Consider the following 23,030-nt stretch of genomic DNA (forward strand, 5'->3'; position numbering starts at 1 on the left):
TATATCAGGCTAATACTGATAAATATGGTCAAATATTATTAATTTTTTAAGAAAATTGTTAGTACATTAAATAGTTAAATAAAGTAATTTAATAATTATAAGTGTGATTTAAGGAATAATAACAAATAGGAGATAAAACTAAACAAAACAAAAAAAAGGAAGAAAAATCAATTTTAAACAAGAGAGAAACAAGTTAAAAAATATTTAAAAACCGTAATTATAATTAGAAAACTAAAATTAATTTTCTTAAAATAATTTAACTCTTCTTTATATATATATATAGATGTGATATTAATATTAAATGTTGCAGATACATTAACTATCATTTGAAAATTAATTAGTATCCCCATACACTTAGATTGCTGCAAAATTACCCATATGGAGATAAAGCAGCCTCATTCCCAAGTTAGCATTTACTTATTTGGTAATTTAGGTTAAATCTATACTTACCCACTAAACATGCCTCAAAATGTGTTTGTTTGAGAGGTGAAAAAGAAAAGATTAGAATGTGTAATTACTTAAAAAGGGTTTGTTTAGAAGTTGAATTTTGTGTATTTTAGTTGATCAACAAATTTTAATTTAACTTGATTCATATATATATATATATATATATTTATTGTAAATACAAATATTAATAAATTTTCTCCTTAAAGGAAGTAGAATGTTTATTATTATTATTATTATGTTGTGTTAAAGAAATTAGTGGGAAATGATTATTGATTAGAGAGGTAAGATTTAGGTTAGATTTTTTAAAAAACAATAGTTGTAAATGTGGCACATGGGAGGGAGGGGGAAGACATTATTGGTCTGAAATTGACTTTTCCTAGCAAGGACACGTGTTCCTCCTCAAAGTTTGCCTCATGAAAAATCCATGAGTAGTTGTCTACATGTAAACACCATATCCTATCACCATTTTCTCTGTCTTTAAAAGCTTTCAATGATGTAAGATAATTACAGGTATACGTGTCCCCTAAACAACGCATGGTAAAACCCCCCCCCAAAAAAAAAAAAAAAAAAAAAAAGAAAAAGAAAAAGCATTTCCACACATATTCTCTCTCTCTCTCTCTCTCTCTCTCATTGAGCCCCCAGGCAAGCAAAGGGGATCAAAAAATCTAGGAAAAGAGCCTTCTTTTCACATAATTTTCTGCCTTCAAGTCTCTTCAGTTTCAACTGGTAAGCGCCCTTTGCTTGTTTTTCTCAATACTTGGTACTTTCTCTTTTCATTGTTTACAAACAAGGGGCTAATGATAAGAATCGTCTACTAGCTACTATACCCGGATGTTCTGTTTCCTGTCATAGCTGAGGTTCTTCTTGTTCTTTTTTTTCTTTTAGTTGGTTTTGTTTACTGGAAGAAAGAGAAGGGGAACTGAAGGACACCCACGTTTGTTGTTAGTCTGAGAGGGATTGCCTCGGATCCAGGGAACCCAAGTATTATGCCAAAAAGGCTTCAACTTTTTTAGGGTTTTCTTGTGATTATTGCGGGTTGATTTCCTTTTTCCTAAGTTGTTTCTCATGACTCTCTACTACCTTCCCTTCTCTTCTGGGATTTACGGATAAAGGATTGATTTTTTTGATGTCTTTTCATTTGTGGATAGGTTCATGTTTATATAAGGGTTGGTGGGTGTGGATAGGATTCGGGGCTTCTATTGTTTTCTTTCTTAAAAAGGCAAAGAATTTGACAATAATTGAAAAAACTCGGGTGAACAGTGAAGGCTCAAACTTCTATGTACTAGATCCGACCTTCGTTGCCAGATCTACTGACCCTTTTGTCTTCTGAAATATCTTTACCTCTTTTTCATCTTTGATTTTATCTTGCTTGTCTGGGGACTTTGGAGGATCAGTTAGATATGTTTGAATGGGCGGGGTATTACTCAAACCTGCTCGCCTGATCCCAAGTCCATTGTTCAAACGGGATGAAGAAGATGAAAATTGATGTATTGCCTAAAATTTTTCAAGGGACTTTGAGCAGTAACTATTAGTGATACTTAGATTGGGGAATTGATGGAAGAGATGTCTCCAGCTGTTGCACTGACACTTAGTTTAGGAAGTTCCATGTGTGATAATTCAAGAATTGCGTCCCACGTAGAAATCACGCGGCTCAAATTCATGACAGATGCAGTGAGCTTATTGTCAGATCCATCTAAGGTCGTAAACGAAGAATCTGCTTCTGGAAGCAATGGAAGTTGCAATAATGCTAACAGAGAATGCAGTGGCGAGGTACTGTCAGCATCAGAAGATAGAGCAGGAGCCAATTTGTTCAGCATGCTATCCGAGAATGGAAATGGACCAGTTGTTGCTAGTGATGTGATTGGGCAAGAAACTGAGGAAGATGAAATTCTGTCAGTTGTTGAAGACACCAGTGCAGTTATCAATGAGGGACTGTTAGTTGTAGATGCAGGATCCGAAATAAATTTACCTAATACGGTGGAGATTGAAAATGGCCGGGTTCTTGCGAAAGCAATAATTTTGGGTGAATCTATTATTGAGCAAGTTCCTGCAGCTGAAATCCTTATCACCGCAGTGACTCCAGATGCAAAGACTCCTGAAGGTGCTGATTTGAAAGCCTCTGAAGTTGTTATTCAGTTGCCTACTGAGAAGAATCTAAGCAGAGGAGGCAGCCGCAGTGTCTTTGAGTTGGATTGTATACCTCTTTGGGGTTCTGTGTCCATTTGTGGAAGAAGACCTGAAATGGAAGATGCTGTTGCTGTTGTACCACGGTTCATGAAAATTCCCATCAAAATGCTTATTGCTGATCATGTCATTGATGGAATGAATCAAAATCTAACTCACCTTACTGGCCATTTTTTTGGCGTTTATGATGGTCATGGTGGCTCTCAGGTGCGTATTCTTGTCAGATGATGATTTATGATTGTGAAATAACGTTGTAATATTGAATGCACTTCATGGGATATTCAGTCTCAACTGTCTAAAATTTTGACAGATTCCTAAATTATGCATTGCATGTGTGGTTGGACTATATAGTAACTACTATTACAGCAGTCTACAAATAAATCATAAGATATTGTCAAATTTATAATTGATTCTGAATAGATTTTTTTAGTTACATTCTGCAACAGTCTGCAAATAATCATTAGATCTTGTATTCCTAAGCTATTATCATATGAGTTTTAGTGGCAAAACATATCTGTCTTATAATAACATGGACTAGGGAAGTTCCTTGACATACTGATTGGAGGTTGTTCATTCCAAAACTGTCAATTTTGTGTGCACTGATGGGAGATACCTCATGCAGGTTGCTAACTACTGCCGTGACCGGATCCATATAGCTTTGGCTGAAGAAATCAGAAGTACCAAAGATGATTTAAAAGATGGGATTAGGGGAGAGAATAAGCATGTGCAGTGGGAGAAGACGTTTAATAGTTGTTTTGTAAAGGTTGATGATGAGATTGAAGGAAAAGTTAGCAGAGATAATGGAGATGGTTCTGATGTTATTTCTGAGCCTGTTGCTCCAGAGACTGTTGGATCAACAGCTGTTGTTGCCTTAGTATGTTCTTCACATATTATAGTTGCAAACTGTGGTGATTCAAGAGCAGTTTTATGCCGCGGCAAGGAGGCCATGGCATTGTCTGTTGATCACAAAGTAAGGCATGCTCTCTCTCTCTCTCTCTTATTCCACATTAAACCACCCACCAATCTCTTTTTACATTTTTTTCAAATCTTTTGCAGCCAGATAGAGAAGATGAGTATGCAAGGATAGAAGCATCTGGAGGCAAGGTTATACAGTGGAATGGACACCGTGTATTTGGTGTTCTTGCAATGTCAAGGTCGATTGGTAGGTGTAAATTTTCGATGGTGCCAAGTGTCTTTTTTCATTTTCCTTAATAGGAAGGTTGACATCTTGTGTTTAGTTCAGAAAATAAAACTTTTTTTTTTTTGGAAAATAAAACAGTTAAATGAGATTCAGTAAGTAATTATTGGAATGATCCTATGCATTTACAGAGTTTATAGGCATTTATTTTTTTTATTGGTTTTTCATGTTGTAAGCATATGACATCTGTTGATAGGCCACTGAATTTAATGTCCGATCCAAATATGAACAATGGATGCTTTACCAAGCTTCATTTCTTTTTCTCTTTTTACTCTTTCTTTTTCCTGTGTCGCTGGCAGGGGATAGATACCTGAAACCATGGATAATTCCAGAACCAGAAGTGATATTTCTCCCTCGTGCGAGAGAAGACGAATGTCTTATTTTGGCTAGTGATGGATTGTGGGATGTCATGTCAAACGAAGAAGCTTGTGAAGTGGCTCGAAGGCGGATTCTACTGTGGCACAAAAAGAATGGCGTACCATCTCTTGTGGAGAGGGGGAAGGGGATTGATCCTGCAGCCCAAGCAGCTGCTGATTACCTCTCAATGCTTGCTCTTCAGAAGGGAAGCAAGGACAACATCTCTGTGATTGTGGTGGACTTGAAAGCTCAAAGGAAATTTAAGAGTAAATCTTGATACCGTAATCACTCATGATCTCATTCTAAGTCTATATACCTACATTGGAGAAAAAAAGTACATCTAATGGAAATACATAGCTAAGTCCATTCCTTTTTCTCATGGGCGTATTGCATGTCCAAGAATAGAAATCATTATGTGCTTCAGCAACTGTACCTGAATGCAATATTTTGCTTGTGCTTTGATATGCAAATTACCAACTTACAGTTTCTGTAGGTCTCATGTGTAACAAGTTTGGAGATCCTCCATTATTCAACTTTCTTCTTTAATGTTAAAGGGATAGCTAATGCAGCCGCATGTGAGGGTCAAAACCCAAATCCCACAAAGAAATGGAAACAAGTTGTTGGAATCATTGATGAGGAAAAATTTGGTCCAAAAACCCAAATCCAATTGATCTTTCTTCTCTCTTAGAATGCAAAACTTGAGAAACCCAAACAAATTATTAAGGAATCTCGTTTCTAAACTCTACAAAAAAAGCCTTCCCATCTCCTTGTCTGAATTAGATTAATCAAAGTTTGGGCTTGTTGTTTCGGCAATCAAGAACTTTTGAGCTAAACCATCACACTAATGTTAGTTCCAATATAAAGGGAGTCAAATGAACCATGGACATACATCCAAACAGTGATAACTAATAAGATGCAAAAAAGGAACATGCTTTGCCTCTTCGAAACCAGATTTCACAATCTTGACCTATCTATCCTCCCTTCTAAAACAATGGGATTTCTTCAATGACCAGAGGATTATGTCTGATGGTTTGCCAGCAGCATTTTGCTATAACAGACCAAGAGTGACACAGTAAGATTCGAGTCATGACATTAACTATTTGTTCATCCCTATTCAAGTCTCTCTTATTAACAGACATTTTCCTAGAACAACTACTACTGCCTTCTGAAAAATTACAAACACAACTCTTGTATCAAAACCTGCTTTTGTGGCACAATTATCCGTACAAAGATAGCCTATATTTCTCAAATATTCATTTGTTCAAAATAATGCAAGAAAAAGTAACTGTTTGCTAGTCCAACTGAACACTTGTGTCAATTCATGTAGTGACCATTCCAATGGCAAACCAAAAGTTCTAAAGCAAAGCCGGCAAGAACCAGAATCACCTGCTTGTGCCCGACTAGCACAATCTCATTCCAATAAATATCACAATAATCTTTAAGGAAAAAAAGCTACTTCATTGGTACCTCCAAAAAATTGCTAACAAAAAGTGACCATTATAAATAGATGATTTAACAGAGCTGTTTCCACTCTGTTCCTAGCACTAAATTTATGCCCAAAGATTAAGCATAAATTCATCATTATTTCATTTCTTTTTTTATTTTAATACAACAGCAACACAATTAACAAAAATTTTACCATCTAACGTCGCCGCCTTTGCCTTACTGATGGAAACTTTAAAGGTACAGGAAGTGTAGCAAACAACAAGCTTTTCTCACGTGAGAACTTGCACCCTAAGTTCTCAAAATGTGATCTTAATGTGATAGGACTCATCCTTAGGTCCTTGGCTATATCAGATGGATCAGTCCGGAATTCATCAACATGTAGAGTGAGCACCAACACATAACTAATGAGAAGATTGATTTTATCAACCGGTAGCCTTTTTGATCCTGCTTCAGAAAAAACTGAAGAAAACCTATTGCGTAAAATGTTCGGGATCTTGTGGTCTTTTGCTGAGGAAAAACCATCCAGGGAATACAGGTCTTTGAACTTAACAAGATGACCAATAAATGAGAAAATGCAAGCACGTGTCTTCTTCTCTGTCTCGTCCTATTAACATAGGCATAACAACTATAGAGATTATTAAGCTTCAATAAGTAGTTAACAGAGAAAGAAACTAAACAAGGACAATGGCTAATGTGGAAGCATGATTAATCTTGACATAAAAATAATAAATTTGTCTCACCAAGTTTGCCTTTTAAGATCAAATAACCACCAGTTGGCTTTTTTTTTTTTTTTTTTTTATAAAATAAACCACCAGTTAACTTTCATTGAACCTTTTCATATGAGGCATGCTTAAATATTCATTGGAAGTCAAACTCCATTGATCTATAGTACTGCAGTGCACCTTACAGAAAACTTGTTAAATGGAACTCTTATGAATATTGAATGTAAAAATTTATTCTAAAGTGCCTAGTTCAGCATATTAACAATATGTGGTCTACATGTTATACTAGTAAAAAAGCTTTTGCATACATGGGATTTACAATAAAACTGAAAAAGTGCAATCTGCATCAATTTATTGTGATGTTAAGAATCTTACACTTTACCTTAATATCATGCAATTTATAGATTCTGTTGCGAATGAAAGCTGGACATGAATCAGTAGCTACTTCCCTTCCTATTTGCAAAAGCTTATAAATATCTTCAAGGTAAGCCCACTCTCCATTGAGAATGATTTTATCCAATGGATATGCATCCTTCGGATCGGTGGCAGAAGAGTCATATGGAGGGATATTTCGAGCAATAAGAGCATTAGAACTTTCAAGAGCCTCCATATTTATCTCCACTTCTTTAATTTTGCTGTCTAGAATCTTCTGAGATTCAGGATCATCTCCTTGGTTCAAGGCCCTCCTCTTTTTTGCCTGTATGATACAAAGCAAAATACAATTCAGTCCCTCCAAAAATCAACTGAATTTAGGATGATGTTCATTAAATTCATTTTTATCTTAGGAATGTCTATTACCATCAATGAAGCCTGGAACGTAGCTCCTTACACCCAATGGGCTTATTTATTATGGTATTATAAACAGAAAGCCCTGATGTTCATACTAAAAAAATGCTGAAGAGAAGCCTAATGTAGCATGACAACTCAGTCCAAATATAGGCCCACTACTATATAGCTTCTTACAGAATCAATCTGGTATCTTATTAAATCTGCTGCTCCTAAATACATTGAGATGTATCTTCCCCAGTAAAATTAGTGCTAAACAAATTAAATAAAATTTGTTGCCATCCAAAAAAACAAAATCCATTAAATACCAGACAGGTAAGAACACTAGTTGATAAATCAGACTAGGTATGCTATAAATCATTTCATTAGTAGGCATCTAAACATACACGAATACCCCCACCAAATTTTGTTCAAAACAACTTCTTATGCCAAAGTTTTCTTATAGTGTGTGTGTACATATATATGCATAGCCACGCAGAGAGGGAGAGAATATACAATCCAAAATTGTGCGTATGAAAAATGGCATACCTGGCTGATAGATTTCTTAGTCCCATAAAGATTAGTAAGCTCTCTCATCCTGTCGGCCCTCTGCTCAGCAGAGAGTTCAGTCTTAACTGAAACTGAAGAAGGTTCCTTATCATAGTCTAGACCTCCAACCCTTGGTTCCAATCTGATTATCTACAACCAAACCCAAGCCATATAAGATTATATTTTCTTATAAAAATATGCATGATCAAGAAGCAACAGTAACCAAGGAAAGAAATGTGGTATTTCATATCCATGGTCCACATTTCAGTGTCAAGACGCAAACTTAAAAGCAACAGTTCCTCTAACATATTAAGGTTCAATGTATCAGATAAGCATATTAAGGATTCAAGGAACAAACTCACATATTCATTGATATTGACATAAACTAACCAAGCTAACTAACAAACTCCAAATATAATAAGGTCCTTATGTCATAAGGCTAACCTACTGCTATGTTGTAATTAAATCTGAAACTCTAAAACTGAAATATGTAAAAAAAGAGAGTATCAAAATACATAATCCTTTGTGTGGCTTTTCAAGCAACTTCATTGTATTTTCTAACCCGTATATAATTACTACTAATTATCCCATAAGTAAGACTAAGAAAAATGTGAAAAACCACATGTGCAACATAATAAAACACATCAGACAAGCAAAAGCCTTCACATAATTCCTAGGAGAAATAATGAACTCCAAAGTTCCAAGCTAAAATACAAAGGAAAACAGAAATTTCCCCAGCCTTTCCTTTGTAATATGACAAAGAAGTTACCTTGTTAGAAGCAATAGGTACAATCTTCAAAGTGTTGGTCTCCTTGTCAAGAACCCCAAGCGTGTAGACACAGACCTGCCTCGTAGCGCCTTCGCCAGCAAAATTGGAACCTACAAACTCCACTTTTGAACCAGGTGGGCTCACCACAACCTGCAACCTGTTGCTCTTTTTCTCAACCTTGTTCCTGTAAATTTTAACCCTAGGTGCTTCTAAATTCTTGTTCGGCGATTGATCATTAACACCATTATTGTAAGTTTCTTGGTTTCGTTGAGTTTCGACAACTGGGTTATACCCAGATGAGAAATATGCTACTACAGGAGGGACCTTATCAGGCTGCGCTGTGATATACTTGATTGTCGCATGGATTTCTTCTCTCTTTTCTTCCTCCCCGTCATGCTTCCTCTCTCTCTTCCTTTTTTTACTTGATTTCTTGCTTATGGTTTCTGGTGATTTTGTATCTTCTCTTTCTTCTTGCATCTCAGGGTTTTGAACGAACTCCATCTGCTCAGTTTCCCCTCTGTTTCTCCCAGAAACCCGAGATACCCCCTACAATCCTCTGATTCTCTCTAATATGCTCCTCTCTCTAGGCTCCCTCTTATTCGAAACAGAATTCCTCCTCTTTACCCTCGGATTCTCGCTCCTCTATAGGCCAATTCTTAGTTTTCTTGACCCGCTCAGCCCTCCACTGCTCTCCCTTCCTCTGATTTCACGTGCAAATTTTCCTTTTCCTACAGGCGTGCTCGTGCCTCCCGAGCCTGCTTCTTTGTCTTCTTCCTCTTTGCAGGAGTCAGCCGTGCTACTTCGTTCTCCAGCTCAGTTTCTAGTTACCTCGCTCTTCCTCTGCTTGGTAACCCTAAGAGCCTTCTTTTATAGATTCTGTTCCTCACGGGCGATGTGGGCTTAAGATTATTGGGCCAAGAGTATGGGCTGGATTGAATTTATATTGTCAGTTTTTTTGGGTCTTCTAAAGCGTAAATTAGGTTTATGATTATCTTATCTACAGGCTTAGTACTATATTAATGTCGAACCTTTTTTCCCTCCCTCCCAAAAAGTTGGCTACAGTGAATATGATTATATCTGACAAATAATTACAAAAACATATTACGAACAAATCAATTCATGAATGAAGGAGTTTCTGTTTATAAATTTAAAATAAGATTAAAAAAAAGTTTAATTTACTGATATCATGATGAAAATGCAATTATTAAATTAGTTAATTTTCAGTGTGTAACGTTTGTTTGAACGAAGGAAATATCTGATTTAACCTAATTTCCACCAAATTAGGCATATAATTCATTTTTCCTTTCTGATAAAGATTTGCTATTAATGAGTTTAGATTACAAGAGACTGCAAGGTTCCTTAATTTGTAATTTTAATAAACGAATCAAGCCGTGTAAAATTGTAGAAATACATTTCAACCCACAGAAAATAATCAAAAAAAAAAAAAAAAGAGCCAGCAACCGGTTTGAAGAGTTATATTAAATTGCTGCCATTACTTTGAGCTTTAGGTGATTAATGGCAGAGATCAAAACGTAAAGCCCCATTAATTTATTAACGCGTCATCTTCAGCAAGAAGCTGCCTTTTTTTTCCATCTTGCATCTCCCTCGTCGAACTTGACAGGTAAGTTGATTCTCACACTTTCTTTCCCTCTCTCTTATCTTTCCATTTTTTACTGTGTTGAAGCTCCCGGTTTTGCATGAAGTTACTGCTCTACTTGTACGGTTTCTTCTTCCATTACAGTTCTTAGTGGGTTTGCTTGAAATTGCCTCCTTGAAAAATATGGCTTATCTTTCATTCCCCCCTGTTTGGTTGAGCTTGTCTTGATGATTTTTCCGTACGTCCTCTGCTAGCTCTCTTTTTTTGTTTTTGTTTTGTTTTGTTTTTTTAAGATGGGGCTTCTCTCTACTTTCTATTTAAATATGTGATTATATATATCTATATCTTCGATTTGTTCTTCTAAATTTCATGTCGAATGAAAATATTTGCTTATTTTGCATTCAAATGTAAGGGTATCTTTCTGGGGTTTGGGCAATTTTCTCTCCCCTTGCGTGCTATCGCAGAAGAGTTTATTCCGGTTGTAATTTGGGGTAGTTGATGTGTTGCTTTACTGGTATAATTTAAATTTATAAAAAACTCTAGTTGGCCCATCCGCTTTACTTGTAAGGAATGAGAAGCTGGTCTCTTTTCGATTGCTTTTTCTTTTCATTTTATTTACTTTCTGTATGCTTGAACTGATTCCAAGTTAATGTCCTAAAATCATATTGTGTTTTATTAGCTTTTCTCAAGTTGATTTGCATTGATTTCATTCTTCGTTTGAGACCTGCAGAGGTGGGAAGTTGAGCAAGGTTACTTGTACTTGTCTTTCCTCAGGGATTGAATTTCAACAGGGTTGGAGTTTGACAATGCATTAAACTTATATGGAAATCTTTCAACTCATTTTCTCTTTTTGCATCTACCTAAGTTGAAAGTACCAGCCACAGTTGATTTCTCTATTTATGATAGGCACTGGAAAGATTTATTTTTCTCATCCCTTCTAGCTATTTTCTGGGTTATAGCCTACATTTTCGAAGTTATGGTTTAGTGGTTGCTCACCATCTGATTTTTCTGTGTTGACGGATCTCATAGATATTTTCATTCACACCTAACTATATTGTACATTCGTGACACTCCTTAGTGCCTTGTGATAAATACTACCTTTTTCTTTGTTAAAAAAAATGTTCCTGTACCAATGATGACTGTTTTGGTCTAATACAACTGAGTATCTCCCTGTATTCTTGGATGTGGTGAGTTTGTTTGCTTCACCCCTATGGTACATCTGTTAGTCCTTTAAGGTGCTGGAAGAATTAGCAAAAGTATTAATGAGAATAGATTGATAATTATGGTGTACCTAATTGTTACTCCTAACTTTGGTATTTGCTTGAATTCTATTGTGCTTTGTGTAAGCAGTTGTTATGATTTTAAATTCCTCGGAGCTAAAAAAATGCAAACTTATCATTTTTCGCATATTATATGATAGTTAACATGTCCTGTGTTTGGTCGATCCCCTAGTTCCTAACAGAAATTTGCTTGTTTTACCTTTGGAACAATCATTCTTTTCCTGTAGCAACTTTCTTTCTTTCCTCCTTTTTCTTAGAAAGGTGCTATCTTGCATAGTTGTTGTAAATAAACATCTGGAGAAGTTCTGGGATTTCTTTCAGCGAATATTCAGCTTGATAATTCTCTAAACAAATCAATGAACTAGGATACATTCAAAAGGGTAAGCTTATTGGAGCAGTTACTTCTTCCGTCTACCTTACTCCCTCCCCCAAATGGCATAGAACATCCTGTCCTACTCACTCTTTACTACTTCTTGATAACATGGATGTTTTTATGTTGCAGAATTCCATGAAAGGGCAGAGAAAGAATTTTAAGAAACCAATATACTAGTGGAATTGCGGGAGGCCGGGACATATGGATCAGAGTACTTTTATATTCCTGTTTATATATATATATATAGAGATATTTTATTTTTAATTTTTCACCTCAGTGTTGCAACATGCAACTGTTTTGTGCTAGCTTAACTATTATGAGGCCTCTTTTAGTTAGTATTTTTGCTTATGAGCTTAATGGTGTTTTAATTGATGTGCATGCAATGTTTGTATGTTATCCCTATTCATGATAATTTGAGTTTCTAAATAAAGAGCTATGATGATGGAGGCCATTGAATAAAGATTTAACAAGATCTTTTTCTTAATTGCTCAACCTACTTTGTTATATCGAAACCAATGTACTGTTTCTCTTTTGGGTGATTGAAACCAAAGGACTTATTGAGACATCTGGGAATAAAATCTATAGGGGCGCATAAGTCCTATTTTTTGAAGCTTGATACCAATCATTAATGTCATGTCATGTTTGTGGAAAAATTGGAATTTTGCTTGTTGATGGGTCGTCATTCTCCAAATTAATTTTCTGTTGTTCAGGCTTTTTAACTCATTCTGGTCACTATAGTTGAAAGGTATTAATTTAATCAATGGAATTCCTCTATAGTGTGTGAGATTACTACTTCATTCTAATTGAATCAAATTTGACCATATTGCTCCCTCCTCTATAAGTTAACTTGAACACTGAGGTTTAGTGTAACAGTTTTATGGATATGTGTTGGTTCTATTTATATATTATCCTGGCACTTGATTTTTTAAGATGATTTTTAGTGTTGGATAAATTTAAGTGAAAGTGGTTTGTGGGGCACTAACATCAAAGATCATGTGCTATAAAGACTGACTGAGGTTAAGGTTTGTGAAATTTTGAATTGGTTGATTACCCACATACAGGTTGCTTTGGGGAAAAATACTCAAGCAAGTAGTCTTTTGGGTCCAACAAGAAGTTAGACAATTAGATGTGTGTGCTTTCTTCTTTTTTAGGGTGTAAGAGTTAAAGAGTATTGAATATTTTCTTATATCTTATTGAAATGAGAGTAAGGATATATATATATGTAAATGGGTAATCAACATAAATGACCCTATTAATTTTTTTCCTAATTATATTAAAATATTTAGAAATATAATTATACTATTATGTACAGAGAATATTTTAACACTCCCCCTCAAATTGGAGTATAAATATTAATCATGTTCGGTTTATTCCGAAAATACTCAATTCATATTTCATTCAGAGGCTTTGTGAATATATCACTAAGTTGTTTTTCTGTTTTTACATAACTAGTAGATAGAAAGTTTTCTTGAATTTTCTCTTGGATGAATTGACAATCAATTTCGATATGTTTGGTTCTCTCATGATACACATAATTTGAGACAATATGAAAAACAGTCTGATTATCGCACTAGAGTTTTACTGGAGATGTGGGTTTCAAATCCACTTCATATAAAAGATGATATATCCATAAGATTTTACATGTGGATTGGGTCATAAGTTTATATTCAGACTCTGCACTTGAGTGAGATGCTATTGTTTGATTTTTACTTTTACGTAATACGAGATTCCCACCAACAAAAACACAATAGCTTGTAGTAGATCTCCTTTTAATTTTAAATCTATCCCATTCAACATCTGTAAAACATTCAATATGAGTATGTCCATGATTTTTAAATACTATGTCGAGTCTTATGACACCTTTTAAATAACACAAAATCTGTTTCAAAACCTCCTAATGTTTGACTGTAGGTGCAGACAAATTGACTTGCAACACTGATAAGATATGCAATATCTGAACGAGTTACGGTGTGGTAATTCAATTTCCCAACTAGTTGCATGTATTTTTCTAGATCATCAGGGAGATCACCATCATCTTTTGTAAGATGTAAACTTGGTATCATAAGTGTATTGCATGACTTAGCTCTCAACTTTTCTGTTTCTGTAAGTAGATCAAGTACATACTTCCTCTAATATGACAAAATTCATTCCTTACTTCTCGTTATTTCAATTCACAGAAAGTATTTTAGCTGTCCTAAATCTTTGGTATTGAACTTGGTATGGAAGAATGACTTGAGAGAGGATATTATTTTCTTTAATCATAATAACGTCAATATAAACAAAAAGAAGTATAATACCAACTGTTGATTGTTTATAGAAGACTGAATGATTATACTTTCTTTTCTTTAATCCGAACTCACAGATTAGCTCACTAAACTTGTCAAACACACACGGGGATTCTACTTCAAACTATACAAATTTTTTTTAAATAACAGACTTTTTCGTACTCTTCCTAAGTAACAAACCCAGGTGATTGCTCCATATATATTTCTTCTCAGAGATCATCATGAAAAAATGTATTTTCAATGTTTAGCTAGCGTAAGGGTTAGTCTCTAGAGGCTGTAATAAATATGAATAAGTGGACAGAAATAAGTTTGGCCACTTGCGAGAATGTATCAGAATAATCCACCCCATAAGTCTGAGCATAACCTTTTACTACCAATGGAGTTTTAAGTCTCGCTATAAATCCATCTGGATTCACTTGGACTGTAAATATCCATTTGCATTTTACAACATTTTTTCCTTTGGGTAAACCTATCAAATCTCATGTATGATTATCATCAAAAACATTTATCTTCTCAAGTATAGTATTACGCCAATCAGGATGATTCAGAGTCTCCTTAACTGTTTTGGGTATAGAAATGAAATTTATAAAAACAATTAGAGTTAGACGAATGAGACAAATGATCATATGAAATAAAATTAGCAATGAAGTAAATAGAATGAGGAAGGGTGCATTGACGTGTACCTTTACGAAAATTGATGGGAAGATCAAGATCATGGATGGAAGGATTAGATGATGAAGAAGTTGGTGCAGGACATGTAATATTAGTCTGTTGTCTTCTTGAATAAATATGAATAATAAGTGGTTGTTCTTGAGTTGGAAGCACACCATCATCAGTTTGCTCAGAAGGCACATTAGAAAAAAATACCATTATCTAGTTGCTCTGTAGAGGTACTGTTCTGGAATCTATAGATGAGTCACTTATCGTCCTTCACTTGATCTGTAGAAATAGACTGTGAGGAGAAGAACAATATATTCTCTTAGAAGATTACATCGGTTGATATTAGATATTTATTGAGGTTTGAAAAGTAACACCGATATCTCTTTTACAAGCAAGAATATTATAAAAAAACACACTTTAAGGCTTTGGAATCCAACTTAATAATACTGGATCATACATTTCGAAGATAACAAATATTACCAAATACTAGCGACTCTACCAAAAACAAAGATTTGTTGGGAAAAAGAATACTGTAAGGAATATCACCTTTGAGTACTGTAGATGATAGACGACAAGCAGTGGATACAGCATTAGCGTAGAATTGCTTATGAACTCGTGTCTTAAATAAGAGAGATCGAACAGTTTCAAGTAAATATCTGTTTTTTCTCCCAGTAATCTCGTTTTGAGATGATGTATCAACACAAGAAAATTGATGAAGAATCTCATGTTGAGTCATATAATTTTGAAATGAATCTAACATATATTCTTTAATATTACCACTTCTTAGCACATGCATAGGAACATTAAATTGAGTTTTGATTTCCGCAAGAAAAGCACAGAAATGAGTAAATATTTCAGAATAATTCTTCATAAAGTATATTCAAGTTATTCGAAAAAAATCATCAACAAAAGTAACAATATTTAAACCCTGTTTTACACATAATAGGACACGAACTCTAAATATCAGAATGAACTAATTCAAAAGCAGACTCAGCTCATTTATTAATTCTTGAACTCGACGAGTTACGATAATATTTTGCAAACTGATATGATGTCAGACACCTTACACATGGGTCTGATCTAAAGAGAAAATAGGGAAGAAGAACAGAGAAGAAGATGAAGAATATTGAAGAGAGAGAAAACAGAAGATTTTTATTGATTAATTTCCATTTTGTTTACAAACGATGGAAGATGGTCATTTATAGGTTTAAATGCAATAAAAGAAATGTTCTTATTGGCATAATCAACTTGTCGGAATTGCACGGTGTGGTGAGCGGCATCCGCCGCAGGATGAGATGAGGATGGCTGAGGCGTCAGCTGCAGGATTGATGAGCTGATCATGATTGACAAACTTTAACCCTAGTTTTCTAATTATTTTATCTTTTTGTGTGAATTTCCTAACCTACCCTTCCTTTTATTTTACTTTAAATGGGTTCGTGGCAATACCATCCCCTTGAGTATCGACCTTGTCCTCAAGGTTGATTTGAGAAAACCTTTTCTCTTAGAGACCCTTCCATGACAATTTCCTCTATGGCCATTACTGGTTTATTTGCACAATGGTGTCCTGGAAAATACCAGTCTCCACAGTTGTAGCAAGTAGCTGTTGCTCTTCTAAGCTCCATATCCTTTCGGAGCAGTTGATCATTATTTATTGTTTGAAATACTTTCGCGATTTTAATAACTTTATTAGTATGATATTAATTTCGAGACAGTTTTATAACAGATTGTTCTTGTAGTAAGGCCTGTTCGAATGCTTTATTAAGCGTTTGCGGCTTGAGGAGTCTTAGCATGGCCTGTAACTGTGGCTTGAGATCACTAATAAAGGTGGATATGAAAATCTTTCTGAAAGTGTTGGGTTATCTGCATCCATGAGAGAGCGTAAGTGTTCAAAATTTTTTAAATAGTCAAGAACAGTACCTGTTTAAGATAGTTTGGTAAATTCCTCTATGAAATCCTTCTATAATGGTCCTCCAAATCTACGACAAAGCTTTTTCGCAAAATAGTTTCAATCTATGACATTAATTTTGGCTTGCCATCCATAGTACCATATATAAAAAATTTCTCCTAAGTACAATGATGCAATCGTCACCTTCTACTTGTCAAGAATATTGTGCATCATAAAATATTTCTCACACTTTCGAATCCACCTGCAGGGATTTATTCTTTTGAAAAATGGAATCTCCACCTTGAGAAGCAAAAGAAATTTGGCAGAACCATTTCTGGGCATAGGATCCATTAGGCCGGTTCAGTTTGGGCCAGTTCAGCCGGGAACAGACCTGGTTCGGTTCAAATCAGGTCAGGTCGGGCTGGATCGGTGTAGACTGGTTCGGGTCGAATCAGGCCAGTCCACTTCCTCCGCTGGTTCGGTTCGGTCCAGTGAACCAGGCCTAAATAAGGGTTGAAACCCTTCTGTGTCGTGCGTGCCGTTCGGGGGAGTAACAGGGAGATGGCCGCTCCTCAGGAGAGGAAGCAGACCTCTCTCTCCGCGTGGATCCGTTGGCTTTGGCCAGTCTTCTGAGGGTGTTAGAGCCCCTAACTAGCTCGTACTGTTAGGAAAGAGAAGAAGATCATCAGCCTCGCGGGTTTCGGCTATCAAATGCATTGAGCCTTCTTTGGGTTTCTCCTGGTGCGGCGCTCAGCCATGTATCAGCTCTACCAGGTACTTGAACTGATACTGAATTTGCCTTCATCTCATACATTTCTTCCATGAAGGAGGTGAATTTTCTATCAACATCCTTCACGGAGAGTTCGGGTTTCTCCAGCTCGATCGCCGTTGCCTTCCCTTTGGATTGAGTGTGGGGTGCAACCCCGCCGTAGGATTCCGCCGGTTTGGGCTCTAATGCTACCTTGTCAGACACCTTAGACATGAATTTAATCTGAAGAGAAAATAAGGAAGAAGAAGAATAGAGAAAAAGATGAAAAATATTGAAGAGAGGGAAAACAGAGGATTTTTATTGATTAATTTCATTATGTTTGCAAATAATAAAAGATGGCCATTTATAGGCTTAAATGCAATGAAGGAAACGTTCTTGTTGGCGGAATCAACTTGTCAGAATTGCACGGTGCAGTGAGCACAGTGTTTGCCACAGGATGAGATGAGGATGGCTGAGGTGTCGGCTGCGGGATTGATGAGCTTATCAGGATTGACAAACCTTAACCCTAGTTTTCTTATTATTTCGTCTTTTTTTGTGAATTTTGTAACTTACCTTTTCTTTTATTTCACCATAAATGGGTTCCTGACACACAACTCACAATCTAATGAAGATACATCAAGAAATTGAGGACACAACTTTTTCAATACAATGAGAGATGGATATCCCAACTGACAATGTATTTCAAATAGAGAGACAACACTAGAGCAGACAACTGATCGAGGCACCCAACTATCAAGAATGTAGAGACCTTCTTATACATGCCCTTTACCAATAATCTGTTTCGTTATAAAATCCTGAAAAGGACAATGATTAGGAAAGAATGAGATACGATAATTAAGATCTTTGATAAGTTTACTTACATAAATCAAATTGAAAATAAGTTTAGGTAAACTTAAAACAGATGTCAGGGTAATAGAAGTAGTTGATTTTATAGTCCTGAAATTCTCAATATTATATGTTGACTCATCAGCAATAGTTGCAAGAGAAGTCGCTCTGTGTGATCGAAATGTAGAGAAGATATTAGGATTACTTGTCATGTGATTTGTAGCATCAGAATCAATCACTTATTTATTTGATGAGGAGATAAGACATTTTTTATCTGATTCAGTAGAAGCAGCGGCTGATGTGTATTCTTTCAAAGAATCTTGAAACTGTGAGAATCTTTCATACTCATCAGCTAAAACCATAATAGTTTTCTTATAAGAGAAGCTAACAATAGCAACAGTAGCAATATTAGCAGTTTGTGTTCTCTGATTCCAGTCTTGTAATTTCTTGCATTGTCGTTTTATGTATCTTTACTCATGACAGTAATAACAAACAATATTGCTTCAATCACTATTCTGACTATCCATTGCTCTGTTCCCTCTCCTGGTATTATTTCTTCCTCCTCCTCTGGCAACAAGAACATTAGTATGTTGATTAGGTGTAGTAGTCTCTGTATGTAACACTCTACTGAAAATTTTTCGAAGAGTTGTGATCTCGAAACCAGATAGAATTTGAGATTTAGCAGTCTCAAATTCGTATGGAGATCAGTCAAGAAGCTCATTATGACCATCTGCTCTCTCTGTGTTTGTTGTACCTTGATGCCAGCACTAAACGACAAAAGTATATTAAACTCCTCATGTATCTTTTTAAATTCCATAAAATAGGCCGTGAGAGAAATTTTAAATAATCCATCAGTTTTTTAACAAACTCACAATGATTAATTAAGGCAATTACCTCATTATCAATTGAGTTTGTAATCTGCAAAAACAATCGTGCATCATCTCTTAGTTAGATTTGTCTAGTTTCATCAGTGGGAGGGTTTTGAGTCAAGTGATCATCTTTATCACTACTGTGTAGATAAACCCTAATAGTTTTGATCCATTTCAAATAATTTGTGCTGTTTAATTTATGCTTAGTGATTTTTGATATTGCTTGGACTACCTCACTTACAGAAAACCTGTTATTACTTATTTTTTATTCAAGAATATTCACAAATTGTCACCCAAAATATCCAAACACAGCAGTTAGAGACACACCAAAAACACTACAGATATACCAGAAAATTTGAGAAAATAGAGTACTTCTTCACGCACGGTTGTCAACAACCCTACTGGAACCTCATTGTCAACCATCGAAGATTCTACACTGTCGCACGCGCCGTCGCTGGAGAGCCACGCACCACCCCTGGAAACCACCAAACAGTCTTCTTTTAGTCGGAAATCACCACAGAACTCCAATGCTCACCCTAATCTGGAATGACATTCGCAGAAACACCTCAAATTGCGTCGAAGAGCAGAGAATCGCTTTCTGTTGCACTGTCTGCTCTTCTGCAGCTTTCTCCTCTCCGGCCTTCTGGTTTCATGCACAGGACTGGCCAACCGAGCTCCTTAGCAGCTTATGTTCTTGTACGGAAAAACAACACACATAGGAGTACCCTCCTCCGGCAAACCCAATGCACACAGTCTCAAACTGCCGCACAAACAACCTCCTCAGCTTCTCCCATGTACACCACTGTGCTGGCCGCACTCCAAATTGGCCAGGGATCAGTTGTCAACTTCCTCCGGCGATTTGAATGGGTTGTTCAACTATTCTTTTGGTCTGATGTAATTTGATCTTCAACACCTTAACCCTAACCCTAACTCTGATACCATGTAAGAGTTAGTGAAAAGAGTACTGAATATTTTTTTATAGTTTTTTTGAAATGAGAGTAGAGATATATATACATGTAGATGAATTTATATATGGTAACCAACATAAATTATCCTATTAATTTACTTCTTAATTACGCTAACATATTTGAAAAAATAGTCATACTTTTATGTACAAGAATATTTTACAATATTCTAATAGAGGGGAAGGGTTATGGTTATCCGAGCTTGCTTGTCTAGTATTCCTCTTTATTACATTTCCCCTTGCAGGACTCTCAGTGGGTGTAGTAGACAAAATTGAGAGAATAATGAGGGGTTTTCTTTGGACTGGGGTTGATAGGAAAAGAAGGATCACCAGTAAATTGGATATGTTGTTCAGCTAAAAAGGAAGGTGGAGTCTCAGAGAATCTGGTTTCCAAAAATATCCCTTTCAGTTACTAAATGGTTTCGGTGTCTTCCTCTTGAGCCACTGTCTTTGTGGCATAGGGTGATCAGGAGTAGGTATATTCTTCATCAAATTGGGTGGGAGACCAGAGGGAGCAAACATGAGTCAGTGAAGCCCTTTGATATTCTTATTTTAGGTATATTCTTCAGTTCATCCTTTGCTTCATTTGGGGGGTGGGAGATAGTTTTTGTTTTTTTTATTTTGGGGAGGATCCTTGGTTGCAAGAGCGTTTTTTTTTTCCTATTATATTTCCTCGCCTTTATAAGCTCTTGGTGTGCCAAAATCATTATATTCCTTCTTTTGTCACCCAGCAAGGTCTTCATGTCTCTGGAATATTGAATTTTACAGACATTTAAAACCGCAAAGAGATTTTTGACATCACTATGCTTGAGTCTTTTCATCCATCACCTTATGCTGATGAGTAGGCTCGGTCTCTTGGATCTTCCAGTATATACTTTTGTAATCTTTTCTTGACCTTTTTGAATCAAGATCATACTTCTACCCATTCTGTTTTTGCTAGTTCTTTCCAGAAGGTGAAAGTTCCATCAAAAGGTTAACATCTTTATTGGGATTCCAATTCTTAGTAAGATTAACACTAATAGCTTGTTTCAGAGCCATCGTCCAAATATTGCTATTTCACCTTATATTTTTTTGATGTCTTCTAGTTTCTAGGGAGTCAAAGATTAGTAGTGTTCTTGTATTGTGAGGTGGCTTCTCATATTTGGAGTAAGTTGTTTGCCTCTTAATTTGGGGTTAAAGTTGTTTGCCTGAGGTGTTTTTCTTGATCCGTTTAAGTGGATGGGTGAAGCAAGCATAAAATGCCTTGAAGAGGGATTCTTTTTGCTGGGTGCTGGTTTTGTGACTGGGCCAAAAATGTATTAATATTACACAAGCTATGATGGACTTTATGGCCTAAAGTGCATGCCTTTTTCAGTGTTTGCCTTTGCCTATCATGCAAAGGAATTAGGAGGCTGTCTTAGATTTCTTTTCCAGACAAGAGGCTCTCTAACAATAATTGTTAACCCCCTCTTTTTGTTCCATTTTTCTGTTCCTTCCTGATTTTATTTCTTTTTTATTAAGGATTCTTTATCTCCTCCTGTTTATATTCTGCTCCCTTAATAAAATTTTATTTTCAAAAAGTATTTTGGCTTTTGAGTTGTTCTTCTAAAAGCTGCATAAACACAATTGCTTTGCCCATGCATTAATTGCTTCATCTATGTGTTGGGAATATGTTACCATGCATATATTTCCGTGACTAATACTTTCCTTCATAATGAAAAAAGAAAATGCAGAATGCTTTTCTTCTTTTTTCTTTTGGAGACATTCTGCAGATATGGTTCTTAATGAATAAGTAGTAATCAGACACTTGCTCCAAACACAGGACTCTCAACAGATGTGATTGAACAAAAGAAAGGTGAATATGCACCCATTCGAGATGTAGAGGGTCCCCAATTAGGAGCTTATGATAAACCCCTTCCTTGCTTTGGCTGCGGAATAGGATGGTCTTCGTAAGTTCTTCCAACCTCCTCCACTTACTCCATCTCTTATTATTTCCTACCCTCATGTGTGGTTTAACTGCTTTCCATAGCCTTCTCCTTGGATTTGTATGCCCATTGATTTGGTACTTCGCAACCGTTCTATACTTTGGTAACTATTACCGTAAGGATCCAAGGGAGCGATCAGGACTTGCTGCTTCTGCAATAGCTGTGAGTGAACCTCATGAACTGTTTATAATTTCTTGTTCTTATGATGGCTATATGATCACAATCATATGAAAAAGCTGTCAACTCTGTGCTGAAGAGCACCGTGAGCAGCGAGTAGTTAGTTATTATAATGTTGAAGATTTAAATGGTCAACAAGTTTGATTAGTCTTTTGGTTTGCCATTTATGTCTTAATCAATCACATACGTGATGGCCATTGCAGGCTTTGATATGTACAGTTGTCGTTGTTATCACAATAATCATTCTTCTGCTTTCTCGCCATTAGGAGTATCTCTATCCATCGTACTTGCACATGATTCCCGAAATGAAAGGAAACCCAGATATGAGAATGGTGTAGATAAAGCTTCCATCTAGTAGTAACGCTGGGGAAGAAAAACAAAGACTGGCACTGCAGAAGTCGCAACTATCTGAAACTTGAAGCAATTAAAACAAGTTCCATATGATCATGTACAGAACATGATATGAAATGTCTACTGAAACTGTGAAATAACTGTTAACGGATGGCAGTGGGAACTTTAGGAAGCAGTAACAAGGAAGAGAAATTACTAGAATTGATATTTGAATCCCCGTGAGGATTTGTCCTGCGTGTGTATGAAAATGGCATGATTCGTAGCAAAATGGCGGGGTATCATTTGAGACTGTTGTTTGTTAAGTGCTTCAAGAAATTGGATATTGATATCTTGATTGGTTTTCTTTCTGGATGGTGTATGCATTATAACAGAAACTAAAACTCAGAGAGAGAGAGAGATATATATATATATATATATATATATATATATGGCTTCAAATTGTTTCGTTTTGGAGAGTAGTATCCTGTGTGTATAAAATGAAATGTGATGAAAATAGTTGATTAATTTGCTCATTCATCCTAAAGATTATAATAACATGAATTAGTAAAAAACAAAAGGCTGAAAATATCAAACAAGAAATACTCGTTAATCAAA

At 35.8% G+C, this 23,030-nt stretch overlaps 3 protein-coding genes across 22 annotated transcripts; 2 read left to right on the top strand and 1 right to left on the bottom strand.

The window, feature by feature from the left end:
• Nucleotides 1-1,024: 1,024 nt before the first annotated feature.
• On the top strand, nt 1,025-4,678 carry HAB1 (HYPERSENSITIVE TO ABA1). Its single transcript, XM_022047359.2, has 4 exons — nt 1,025-2,838; nt 3,254-3,601; nt 3,688-3,793; nt 4,129-4,678. The coding sequence occupies exons 1-4, from the start codon at nt 2,002-2,004 to the stop codon at nt 4,461-4,463; spliced, it is 1,626 nt and encodes a 541-aa protein (XP_021903051.2). The 5' UTR covers nt 1,025-2,001; the 3' UTR covers nt 4,464-4,678.
• A 945-nt stretch (nt 4,679-5,623) lies between these two features.
• LOC110818317 (DNA binding / DNA-directed RNA polymerase) lies at nt 5,624-9,294 on the bottom strand. The gene is made up of 4 exons (XM_022047138.2): nt 8,438-9,294; nt 7,669-7,818; nt 6,737-7,051; nt 5,624-6,236 (listed from the first exon to the last, which is right to left on the bottom strand). Exons 1-4 carry the CDS (start codon nt 8,936-8,938, stop codon nt 5,829-5,831), a joined length of 1,374 nt encoding a protein of 457 aa, XP_021902830.1. The 5' UTR covers nt 8,939-9,294; the 3' UTR covers nt 5,624-5,828.
• Nucleotides 9,295-9,785: 491 nt separating this feature from the next.
• Nucleotides 9,786-22,783, top strand: LOC110818439 (uncharacterized). Of its 20 annotated transcripts, none has more exons than XM_088218244.1 (7): nt 9,786-10,058; nt 11,572-11,694; nt 11,817-11,898; nt 13,599-13,660; nt 21,746-21,872; nt 21,953-22,070; nt 22,352-22,783. In XM_088218244.1, the coding sequence occupies exons 4-7, from the start codon at nt 13,633-13,635 to the stop codon at nt 22,421-22,423; spliced, it is 345 nt and encodes a 114-aa protein (XP_088074370.1). In that variant the 5' UTR covers nt 9,786-10,058; nt 11,572-11,694; nt 11,817-11,898; nt 13,599-13,632; the 3' UTR covers nt 22,424-22,783. The 20 variants fall into 20 exon arrangements, with proteins under 20 accessions (XP_088074370.1, XP_088074373.1, XP_021903022.1 ...); XM_088218247.1 differs by having other exon boundaries at nt 11,592-11,694; XM_088218245.1 differs by lacking the exon at nt 9,786-10,058 and adding an exon at nt 10,065-10,272.
• The last annotated feature ends 247 nt before the right edge of the window (nt 22,784-23,030 follow it).

The sequence above is a fragment of the Carica papaya genome, chromosome 4, assembly GCF_054855325.1.
Source record: "Carica papaya isolate Zhongbai chromosome 4, ASM5485532v1, whole genome shotgun sequence".
Taxonomy (NCBI): Eukaryota; Viridiplantae; Streptophyta; class Magnoliopsida; order Brassicales; family Caricaceae; genus Carica; species Carica papaya.